Source organism: Mus caroli, chromosome X (genome assembly GCF_900094665.2).
Source record: "Mus caroli chromosome X, CAROLI_EIJ_v1.1, whole genome shotgun sequence".
NCBI lineage: Eukaryota > Metazoa > Chordata > Mammalia > Rodentia > Muridae > Mus > Mus caroli.
Genome location: NC_034589.1, coordinates 70,658,532 through 70,671,337, shown reverse-complemented (window position 1 = coordinate 70,671,337; position 12,806 = coordinate 70,658,532). Strand labels below are relative to the sequence as shown.

General features: G+C 40.8%; 1 protein-coding gene across 2 annotated transcripts in view; it reads left to right on the top strand.

Annotated features, from left to right (window-relative positions):
• The first annotated feature begins 5,214 nt into the window (after window positions 1–5,214).
• The window catches only part of Smim9 (small integral membrane protein 9), a 15,317-nt gene continuing 7,725 nt past the window's right edge, over window positions 5,215–12,806 (top strand). For both annotated transcript variants that reach the window (XM_029473094.1, XM_029473095.1), the window contains exon 1: window positions 5,215–5,413. In XM_029473094.1, the coding sequence (XP_029328954.1) occupies window positions 5,215–5,413 (199 nt within the window). The remainder of the gene's footprint in view (window positions 5,414–12,806) is intronic.

Below are 12,806 nucleotides of genomic sequence, written 5' to 3'. Positions count from 1 at the left end.
CACAGGGTACTAATTATCAACTTATACCAGCCTCACTACCTATCAGCTATCCTAAAGAGCACAGGGCAGTATTCAAGTTTGAAACTCCTACAGATCTTGCTGGATCCTTCAGCTCTTCCAAATTCTAGGAAAGGTGTATGCTTAGCTCTTTGAAAAAGGTTAATTTTTCATACAAATAATACCAACACCAAACCTGGAAGTATTTAAGAACTGAATGTACTAGGTATAGTGACCCACATCTTTAATCCTAGCACTGGAAAGGCTTCTATGGCAGACTTCTATGAGTTTGAGGCCAGCCTGGTCTACGTAGCAAATTACAGACCAGCCAAAGATACATAGAGAGAACATATTTAAAAACTACAACAAAACTGAAGCTTTTCGACCAACTCACTGGGCTTCAGCTTATCCTTCAGACGTCCAATGAGCACTTGCTTCTGACAACTTTATTTCATATTCCCTTTCTGTGATGTGGCCCTTTAAGGTTCTCTTTCTGTATGAATCCACTATGCTCGCAGTATCTTAATGCTCGGCAGTCTTCCTGAAAGGTTCTTTCTTTTTTTAAAAAAATATTTATTTATTTGTTTGTTTGTTTATTTATTTATTTATTATATGTAAGTATACTGTAGCTGTCTTCAGACACTCCAGAAGAGGGCATCAGATTTCATTATGGATGGTTGTGAGCCACCATGTGGTTGCTGGGATTTGAACTCAGGACCTTTGGAAGAGCAGTCAGCACTGTTAACCGCTGAGCCATCTCACCAACCCAAAAGGTTTCGTTTTTAGAACATTAACTGTCCCATTCTCAAAAGGTTTTGATGTGTAATCTGTGATACCTTAGGGAAAAAAATATTCCAAGCCCCCAAGACACTAATTTCTGTTTGTCCTCGATCAAAAAAGACCTTTTTCTCATTACTGGGAATAAGCCTAGGATCTCACACATACTAGGCAAGCACATGCTCAGTAAGCCATGTCCCCCTAACCCCATACAGTATTTATCGCGTTACTGTAGCAAAGGGCTGCTACTTCAATGCATCCCAAGAAATATCCAATCATTCTGAAATCAATAGTAAGAAATGCCAGTTAATATTGCTGTCAGTGTAGCCTGAAGAGTCACAGAGGCCTGTGTTCAGTCATACCTAGGTTCTTGACTGCCATGTAAAATTTCAGAATGAATCAGAGTGAAGCACAGTTAGTGGGATTATTTGTTAAATATCAAGACAAGACCCATTTGTGAGAGCCAAGTGTGAGCATTAGAGTACATTAGCAGTAGTTCAATATGTGATTTGAGGGCTTTGAAGCTATTTAGTCTGCAACTAAACTTAGTTATTATAGAAAATATGCACTGGTATGTAATTTTTTCAAAGCCTACTTTTAATGATAATTTTTAAACACTTTAACCTCCCTTCTATCCCACCACCCAACAGAGGTGAACGTGTTTTAGAAATGGTTCTGTGGAGCAAATTTTATCTGCATTGTCAGGAAATCAGCAGTTCGGTTCACAGGTCATCAGTGGCAGCTCTATCCACTCACAAACACTTCACAGATATACCAGCAGTCCAGTTCAGTAGTGTCAGGATAGCAGCAGTGGTGGCATGACCTAGCAGGAACAGCTAGGCCTTGATCAAATCAGCAGGAAGGACCAGGAGGGACTCCAGGAGTTCTTTGCCATGCCTCTCTCAGCAAAGCAAAGATCAGCAAAGACACCAAACCAAGAAACTATACAGCTAGCTCTACCAGCAAGCCAAGCCTTGACAAGCCAAACCTCAAGCTCCTTTCCCAGTCCACTGAGTCCTATTTATTCTCCCTCCAAACATCACGTGTCCTCCACAGGTCTTGCCTCACCACATGTTTTGCACGGTGTCTCTGTCTCAGCTGACATCACTCTGCCAATCAGAGTCCTTAGAAGTGGCAAGAAACTATAGCACACCACCAGTTTTTTGTTTCATTTCTCAATATGGAATCCTGACAAATGCAGCTCAACTACACAATGTAAGGCAGACCAATACATGTGTGTCATTAGTGAAAAATCCTTCAACACGTGTCCTTTCATGTGGTTGCTTTAGCAGAACATCCTTTCACCTGTGTCTGCTTCAGTGAAACATTCCTTCATGAGTCTGCTTTAGCAAAACACCATCCAACACAACTGACTTCCAAAGAACAGTTAAGTTTCCACTTCACTAGTATATTTATTTTTCTTTTTCAAATAATTTTATCATTGAAGAGAATTTTTTAATTTAATTTTATTTTAAATTCATTTTTTACACTCCATATTCCATTCCCCGCTCCCCCCATCCATCCTCCAACTGCACCATGTCCCACACCTTCTCCCCACCCCACCCCTGTCTCCACATGGATGTGCCCATCCCACCTGACCTCTAAACTCCCTGGGGCCTCCAGTCTCTTGAGGGTTAGGTGCATCATCTCTGAATGAACAAAGACCCAGGACTCCTGAAGAGGAAATATTTTAAGGTACATTATATAAATTACTATCTAGTGAAAAAATGCTAGTTAAGATTATAATCATTAAGCAAAGTTATTTACTCAATTCACAAGGAGATTGACCTTAAGGCATAGTTTATTAGCCATTTTAATAACTTTTTGTGATCTTAGAAAAGAGATCACAAGTATTTTTGGAGATGATCTAATCAGTTATATAAAAATTCCTGAGTATTGGCCATTGAGAGATTGAAATTGTAACTGAGGGAAAATCTCTTTCCCTTCCTATGTATCCTCTATTTCCTAGCTAATTATCCTTAATCCTGCCATATTAAATGATTTTCCATTAATAATATGAAATACCATTTTATTCATTAAAATTTGATATACACATTATTATAAGGTATAGCAAATACCATGTAGTGAAAAAATATTTTGGAATTCTTCACACCTAAAAGACTATTAGTGTGAAAATGAATTTAAGTATCAGCTCACATATGCATGCTTGGGTGGAAAAAAAGCTGTCTGTTCATTTAACTACCAACTAGAACCTACATGGGTGTCAAAGGTGGTTAATGATATCATAGAATGGTGGGATTCTGGCTGGAATTCCAGAGAATTAAGAGGATGACTGGTTATCTTCTTCTGAAGGCTTTTAGCCTCTGAATACCATAGTCTAATCCCACTGTTTTGTTGGTTACCTTTGTTCTTAGTTAATTTCAGGTAAGTGGTTTTACACCAGATTAACCTCTCTTTAAGCCCCTTCCAAATATAAATAAACATATCTGTTAAAATATCTTAAGTAAAGAAAGCCCAAAATATTGTTATCAATGAGATGGCTGGGGTCTTTTTGTTCTACTTGGATGAAAATTGTCAATATGTGAGGAAAAAGTTTTCTAGTGCTAGTAGATTTGGGCCCTTGAGTGTCCAAGAATCATGGGCTGGGGTGACTGAATCAGAAGTCTGTAATACCAAGTCAAGAGAACCAGAGATGTAAGGCCTTTGACCTTAGAAACCAGAAATTTATAGCTATAGGTGTTCTTACATAACTGCTTTACATAACCAAACTAGTAAAGGTTCTCAGTTTTAACTAGCAGCTTATGACAATAGCAACAGTCAGAGGCAGTTAATATTACAACTCATAGCCTTAGGGCAAGCCTCTTGGGCTTGATAGTACTCAGGAACTTTTCTAAAGACTAGGGCTTGTAGTCATCATTACAAAAGTTCTGCCTTCTCTAACCTTCTGTCACTACCCTGCTGCCACTGCCATCCCCTGTGCTGTTGCTCCCAAACCTTTGCTGCTACTCTACTGCTGCTAGCTCATTCCACTTCACTCGATTAAAAAAAGAAAAGGTAGCCAAAACAATAGCATTCTAGAAAACCTTTTATTAAATAGATCTAATATTGTAACCCTGGGGACTGGGAGTGTAAAATAGAAGGGTTTCTCCCCACTTACTCAAAAATGACCTGAACAACCTGGCTAAAATATGCAAATGATGGTTATATTTATACCACTGACAGCACAGCTTCCAGCTCAACCAATGACTGACTTCTTGCTGAGTTACTGAGAAGCCATTCTTTCTCCCATCTTGAGTAAGATTAGCTGTCATGTTAGGTCATCTAAACTTCATCAAGGCTTTTCATGCCAAGAATAATGCCTTCCAAGGCCAATATAGAGCAAGTTTAGCTAGTTGGAAAAGGTAGGATTTCAGGTTTTTCAGCCTTTTGCCTGTTTGATATTGAAATGAAAGTGAATGACTATTAGATCACTGATGATTGTGACTATTCCTCATTCATGAGAGACACCCACCATTCATTTACTCAAAAAAAAAAATGATTGGGCTGGAAATATGGCTCTGCGAATAAAAGCACTTACCTCACAAGACTAGCAACCTGAGTTTAATCCCTGGATGCCAAAATAAAATGAAAGAATGGGCTCAATCCCAAAAGTTGTCCTTATGTGCACATAATGGCATATATGTTCCTAAACATACACAATAGTACATAGATTAAAATAAAAATATTAAATACCTGAATATGTCATAGGTAATATTCAGTAGCAAACCAAACAGGAAAGAAATCTCTATATTCATGGAGAACATACCATATTTCAGAAAACCACAGAATAAAATAAATAATGAAGTAGATTAACTAGATTTGATGAAGTTAATGAAGAAAACTCAAGCAGGTAAATGACTAGGTGGTTTGTTTGAAAGTGGGACAACTTTTATAAAGGGATTGCAAGGAAATCTACCTCAAGAAAATGACATTTGAGCACTTTAAACATGTGAAGTAAGAAGGCATAGACATACATGTCTGGGTTGCGGAGAATTCTTTGAAACAGAGATGGCAAGTGAAACAGCTCCAAGGAAAGAATAAGTCATAGAGCTGAATCACAGTGACCAAGGAAAGCTTAGTAGGACATGAGATCAGAGACCAATTCTGACTACTACTTACAAGATCTGCTTGCTTACTGTAGAAAAAGCTGAAGGAAAGCAAAAACAAGATGATGGTGAGGGGTTATGCAAAGTTCATAAAGCTAACAGGATTACTCTGACAGATAAAACATAGGACTCAAAAGTGAAAAAATATACTTGAATGGTACCCAACAAGCACATAGTTTTATGGGAGTTTTATTGGTTTGGAGAACCCACACACTGGATTCAAGATTCACTGTTATAAATCAATGAATTACCTTTGTGTGTGGCAGTTGGAAAGCTTTTTTCAATATAAGTTGAATGAGACTCTGTTCTGACTTTTCAGACAAAACAAGAGTTCATGAAGCCTCTGAAGCTGTTCTGCATAGGACTGCACTTGTGTCCTCTGGTTTGTCTGTTGTTAGAGACAGCTCCTCCTCCTTCAGCTTTACTTACCTTTGAAGTGAAAGAAAAAACAGGATTGAAATCAGATGCAATGGGTGTATTTGCTATTAGGAAGAATACTTCTGACATCGAAAGACAAGAGACTCAAGTCTCAGGTCAGGAAAAAAAAAAAAAAAACTGCTTTCATGCTATTTTGACAAATGTTCCCAAGTACAACGGAACAATTAAAGTTGTTGCAGGTGGACTAAGGGAAGGTTTCACAAAGGTAGTAAAATTGATTTTTTTTTAAATTGGCATATCTTCTTTTATTTTTTATTATTTATTTATTTATTTATTTTAAACTCCATTTTTTATTCCCCTCCCGATCCACCCTCCAACTGTTCCACATCCAATACCTCCTCACTGCCCCTTCTCCACGAGGATGTCACCACCCCCTACACCCACCACACCACACCTCTAAATTCCCTGGGGCCTCCAGTCTCTTGAGGGTTAGGTGCATCTTCTCTGACTAAACCCAGACCCAGCAGACCTATGCTGTATATGTATTGGGGGCCACATATCAGCTGGTGTATGCTGCCTGGTTGGTGTTCCAGTATCTGAGAGATCTGGGGATCCAGGTTAATTGAAACTTACAGGGTCGCCCTCCTCCTCAGCTTCTTACAGCTTTCCCCTAATTCAACCACAGGGGCCAGCAACTTCTGTCCATTGGTTGGGTGCAAACATCTGCATCTTATGCTTTCAGCTGCTTGTTGGGTCTTTTGGAGGGCAGTCATGATAGGTCCCTTTTTGTGAGTGCTCCACAGCCTCAGTAATAGTGTCAGGTCTTGGGGCCTCCCCTTGAGCTGGATCCCACTTTGGGCCTGTTGCTGGGCCTTTTTTTCCTCAGGCTCCTCTCCATTTCCATCCCTGCAGTTCTTTCAGACTGGGATAATTATGGGTCAGAGTTTTGATTGTGGGATGGCAACCTCATCCCTCACTTGATGCCCTGTCTTTCTGCTGGAGGTGAGCTTTATAAATTCCCTCTCCCCACTGTAGGGCATTTCATCTAAGGTCCCTCCCTTTGAGTCCTGTGTGGTTCTCACCTCCCAGGTCTCTGGTGCATTCTGCAGGGTCTATCCAACCTCCTACCTCCCAAGGTTACGTGTTTCCATTCTTTCTGCTGGCCCTCAGGGATTTCAGTCCTTTTCCCCCACCCAATACATGATCACGTTCCCCTCTCTGCCCCCCACTTTCACTTTCCTTCCCAAGTCCCTCTGTCTTAGGGTTTTACAACTGTGAACAGACACCATGACCAAGGCAAGTCTTATAAAAAACAACATTTAATTGGGGCTGGCTTACAGGTTCAGAGGTTCAGTCAGTTATCATCAAGGTGGAAGCATGGCAGTATCCAGGCAGGCATGGTGCAGGCAGAGCTGAGAGTTCTATGTCTTCATCCAAAGGCTGCTAGTGGAAGTCTGACTTCCAGGCAACTAGGGTGAGGATCTTATGCCCACACCCACAGTGACACACCTACTCCAACCAGGTCACACCAATTCCAACAAGGCCACACCTCCAAATGGTGCCACTCCCTGGTCCAAGAATATACAAACCATCNCATTCCACTCCCTGGCCCCCATAGACTTGTTCAAAAACATGAGTCTATGGGGGCCATACTTAAACATAGCATAATGCAAAATGCATTTAGTCCAACTTTCAAAGTCCTCATAGTCTATAGCAGTCGCAACAATGTTAAAAGTCCAAAGTTCAAGGATTCTTCTAAGATTCATCCAATCACTTAACTATAATCCCCAAAGAAAGACAGGAAACCAGCTGGGCAAATGCCAAACTCTGCATCTCCATAGCTGATGTCAAATCGTTCTTTAGATCTCCACTCCTTTTTCATCTTTGTTGACTGCAACAAACTGCTTTCTCTTGGGCTGGTTCCACTCCCTGTTAGCAGCTTTCCTCACCATGTATCCCATGGCTCTGGCATCTTTAATATCTTTGCATCTCCAAGGCAATTTTAATGTTGCAGCTTCATGTTTCAGTGTCTGGGATTCCACTTGATCTTTTGGGCTCCTCCTAAGGGCTGGCATTACTTCTCCATCTCTGCCCTCTGTAGCACTCTATGCTCAGGTTGATCCACTCCACTACGNCNGCTGTTCTTGGTGATCATCCCATGGTACTGACATCTCCAATACACTGGGGTGTTCCACTCAAACTAGACTTCACCAATAGCCTCTCATAGGCTCTCTTTATGATGCCAAACCTCAGATTCTTTGCAGGACCCCTTCAGTCCTGGGCCATCATCAACTACAACTGAGGCTGCACCTTCACCAATGGCCTTCCATGGCCTCTCACAGTGCCAAGCCTCAGCTGCTCTTCATAACCCCTTCATGCTTTCAAAAACCAGTACTACCCTAGTGACTCTTTCCCATTACCAAGTACAACCTTGGCTATCTCTGGAACACAGCTTCTATGTGCTCGAAGAAAACATTTCCCAGAATATTTCACCTCAGTGATGCTGGTCTCTTCTTAATCACCGCTAATTTCTTAGCTCCAGCTAACCAGCATCAATTGTCCAAGTAGTCCCTTCTATTATTTACTTTAAAGCCAGAGCCATATGGCTGAAACTGCACAGTTCTGCTGCTTGTAGGAACTGGAACATGGCCCCCTTTTTCTATTACATTATCACCAGCTTTCTGTTCTTCAACTCCTTCACTACCTAAGATTGCCTGTTCTGGATCTTGCTCTGTAGATTGACCTTGAATGCAGAGATCAGCATACCTGTCTCCTGAGATTAAAGGTATGTATCACCATGCCTGGATCTAAATTTAGCTGGGAAGGATCTTGCCCCAAGGTCCCATCCCCTTAATCTGTTATCTCCTAGAACATAGGATCTTGTTCCATTTCACTTGCTAGTACACCTTTAATACTTGAACCATATATTTTATATTTTTTCCTTTCTAAGCTTGCTATGCTTGTTCAAACTTCTCTTCATAAGACTAAACCAGAGAACAAAATCTCTGCTGGTTTTTTTTTTAACTTCCTTTGTCAATGCAATTAATCTGAGTCTCTTCACCTTAGCCTCAGGCAGACTTTTCAGACAAGGGCAAAAAGTAGCCACATTATTCACCAAAATACCAAAAAACCAGTCTTTATGCTACATTCTGAAATTCTTCTTCTCCTTTGAAATCTCTTGGGCCAGGTCAACACAGTTCAAATTACTCCCAGCAACAAAGTCTTCCATATTTCTACTAGGATGACCCATTAAGCCCCATTTAAAGCATCCCACTCTGTTTCAACTCCAAAGTCCCAAAATCCACATTCTTTCAAATAAAAGCATGGTCAGGCCTGCTTTTTTCCATTGTGTAAATGAACCACATTTTCTGTATCCATTCTTCTGTTGTGGGACATCTGGGTTGTTTCCAGCTTCTGGCTATCACAAACAAGGCCACTATGAACATAGTGGAACACTTGCCCCTGTGGCATGGTGGGGCATCTTTGGGGTATATTCCTGTGATGGTTTGTATATTCTTGGATCAGGGAGTGGCACCATTTGGAGGTGTGGCCTTGTTGGAGTACGTGTGTCACTGTGGGTTTGGTCTTAATACTCTCACCCTAAGTCAGTCTTCTACTAGCAGCCTTTGGAAGAAGACAGAACTCTCAGCTCTGCCTGCGCCATGCCTGCCTGGATGCTGTCATGCTCCCACCTTGATGATAATGGACTGAACCTCTGAACCTGTAAGCCAGCCCCAGTTAAATGTTGTTTTTTATAAGACTAGCCTTGGTCATGGTGTCTGTTCACAGCAGTAAAACCCTAATATAATTCCCAAGAGTGGCATTGCTGGGTCTTCAGGTCTTCTTCTATTTCCAATTTTCGGAGGAACCTCCAGATTGATTTCCAGAGTGGTTGTACCAGTTTTCAATCCCTCCACCAATGGAGGAGTGTTCCTTTTTCTCCACATCCTGTGCTGTCACCTGAGGTTTTGATCTTAGCCATTCTGATTAGTGTAAGGTGGAATCTCAGGATCATTTTGATTTGCATTTCTTTGATCACTACAGACTTTGAACATTTCTTTAAGTGTTTCTCAGCCATTCAAGATTCCTCTGTTGTGAATTCTCAGTTTAGTTCTATACCCCATTTTTTGATTGGGTTGTTGGTTTTTTGATGGTTAGCTTCTTGAGTTCCTTATATATTTTAAATATTAGCCCTCTATCGATGTGGGGTTAGTGAAGATTTTTTTCCCAATCTGAAGTTTGCCAATTTGTCTTATTGGCTATGTCATTTGCCTTATAGAAGCTTTTCAGTTTCATGAGGTTCCACTTATCAATTCTTGATCTTAGAGTGTGAGTCATTGAAGTTCTGTTTAGGGAGTTTCCCTCTGTGCCAATGAATTCAAGGCTCTTTCCCACTTTCTCTTCTATTAGATTCAGTGTATCAGGTTTTATGTTGAGGTCCTTGATCCACTTGGACTTTGTGCAAGGTAACTAACAAATACGGGTTCTAATTTCATTCTTCTACATATCAACAGTCAGTTAGACCATTTGTTGAAGATGCTCTCTTTTTTTCCATTGTATATTTTTGGCTTCTTTGTCAAATATCAAGTGTCCATAAGTATGTGGTTTTATTTCTGGTTCTTCAGTTCTATTCCATGGATCAACCTGTCTGTCTCTGTACCAGTACCATGCAGGTATTATCACTATTGCTCTGTAGAGCTTGAGGTCAGGGATGGTGATTCTGAAAGAACCTAGTGGGGAAACCCCCACTCAAGTCCCGATTCGGCGTGCACCCAAGAATCACAAACAGAACAGAACACCTTGATGTAAATACATGAGGTAGTTTAATGGCGGAGCTTGAGGTCGAAACGTATCTCACACAGGAGACAGTGGATTCGACCACGAGGCTTGGAAGCTAGGGGTTTTTATAGAAAAGGGGCTGGGGCTGGGGGAGGAATTAGTGCAGTTTCACATGATTGGTTGATTTAAACAGCAGACTGTACATGCAGATAACATTTAACTTAGGTCAGAAGGGCGGGAGATAGGGAGGCACCAGGCCGGTCTGGACATGTCGTTCTCTTTATCTTTATAGCCAAGCAGTCTCAGGAATGTCTTAACGATGGGCCTGCCCAGGCGTGGCCTGGCCTGTTCTACTATGTTCTCAACCCCAGGTTTCAAAGCTCACAAACAACTTTTGGGGCTATTTGACATAAATTACATGAATCACAGGTCTCAAGTTTTATTTTCTTTCAATTCCTCCAGCTATTCTTTTATTGTTAAGTATTGTTTTAGCTATTCTGTTTTTGTTTTGTTTTGTTTTTCTTTTTCTTTCTTTTTTTGTCTTTTCAGATGAATTTAAGGATTCCTTGTCTTTGAAGAATTGAGTTGGGATTTTGATGGGGATTGCATTGAATCTATAGATTGCCCTTGGTAGGATGGCCATTTTTACCATGTTAATTCTGCCAGTCCATGAGCATGGAAGATCTCTCCATTTTCTGAGATCTCCTTTGATTTCTTTCTTGAGAGACTTGAAGTTATTGTCATACAGATCTTTTACTTATTTGGTTAGAGTTACCCCAAGATATTTTATATTATTTCTGGCTATTGTTGAGGGAGTTGTTTCCCTAATTTCTTTCTAAGCCTGTTTATCATTTGTATAAAGGAAAGCTACTGATTTATTTGAGTTAATTTTATATGTAACCGTTTTGCTAAAGTTGTTTATCCACTGTAGAAGTTCTCTGGTAGAATTTTTGGGGTCGCTAATGTATACTATCATATCATCTGCAAATAGTGCTACCTTTATTTCTTTTTTGGCAATTTATATCCCCTTGATCTCTTTTTGTTGTCTTATTGTTCTAGCTAGCACTTCAAGTACTATATTGGATACATATGGGGAATGTGGACATCCTTGTCCCTGATTTTAGTGGGATTGCTTCAAGTATCTCTCCATTTAATTTTATATTGGCTGTTGGTATGCTGTATATTGCTTTTTAAAAAAGGTGATCCAGAGTGGGAATCCCTCAAAGCTCCATTTCCACCAGACACATACAAGCTGATCTGATCCATCCCAGAGTTCCAGCTCTATAAATGGTTGTATTGGTGAACCCTTTTGTCTTAGTTCGGGTTTTACTGTTGTAAACAGACACCATGACTAAGGCAACCCTAATAAGGACAACATTTAATTGGGGCTAGCTTACAGGTTCAGAGGTTCACTCCACTATCAAGACAGAAACATGGCAGCATCCAGGCAGTCATGTTGCAGGAGTTGCTGAAAGTTCTACATCTTCATCTCAAGACTGCTAGTAGAATATTGGCTTCCAGTCACGTAGAGGGTCTTAAAAGTCCATATACCCACAGTGACACACCTATTCCACCAAAGTCACACCTACTCAAAGTCACACCTACTCCAACAGGGCACACCCTCTAATAATGCCACTCCCTGGGCTGGGCAGATACAAACCATCATATTACATTCCCTGGCCCCCATAGGCTTGTTCAAACATATGAGTCTATGGGTGGTGTTTACTCAGGTAATGTTTAAGTCATTCTCAGATTTTTGATGGGGTTGAAGACTAGTTTTATTCTCATAATCAAACTCAAGTTGTGTAACATAGAGAGTTTATAGAGTGGATGACATGGTTTTCAGGTGGCAAACACAGGCTAAAACCTAAACATAATCNAGNGATAAAATCATAATTCTTTCAGTTAGGAAATATGGTAGAGTACTTTGTCTAATTCACAAATTGATTGGCTGGATGTCATTTGTACCTCATGGTTTGTAATTTACTTAATTGTTATGGTTTTGTTCAATTTATATCTGGGAGAAGAGGTTGTTTTTTGTTTTTGTTGTTTTTTGATTGTTTGTTTGTTTGTTTGTTTTTACTGGACAGAAAAGGTGAGGTGTAGAGGGAGGTGCTGATACTACTAAGGTCTGGTTCTTGAGTTGTTAATAAAGAGGCCGAGAGCCAATTTCTGGACAGAATGGACAGGTGGAACTTCCAGGTCCCAGGAGGAAAAGGCAGATACAGGGAAAGAGAGGAGGCTTTTCTTCCATGCTTTGGAACTAGTAAAAAGCAGAAGTCATGTAAGGCCTCAGGACAGCCAGGGCCTGTGACCCCACTGCAGACAGGTTGCCAGAGATGTTTGGCAAGGGCTGAGGGAACAGGCCATTGAGTTTGGGGCAGAACCAGAGCCAGAGATGGTGGTTTAATAAGGGCACACATTTCCAGGCAGGAGATTCTGTACCCAAAAATTGTGCCACAAAAGGAAAGCTGTAAAATAATAAAGTTTCCTGACTAATTTTTATCCATGAAGCAAAGGTGGGTAGAAAACAGACGGGGTTGGAAGATGGTTGCAAGCAATGATGAGCTAAGCTGGAAGGGGCTGGTAGTGTGGTGGCAGCTCCCGAGCTAAGTCGGTCAATGGTGTCAGTGTTTACAAGCTGATTATGGGATGGATCCCCGGGTGGGGTAGTCTCTGGATGGTCCATCCTTTTGTCTTAGCTCCAAACTTTGTCTCTGTAACTCCTTCCATAGGTATTTTGCTCCCTATTCTAAGGAGGAATGAAGT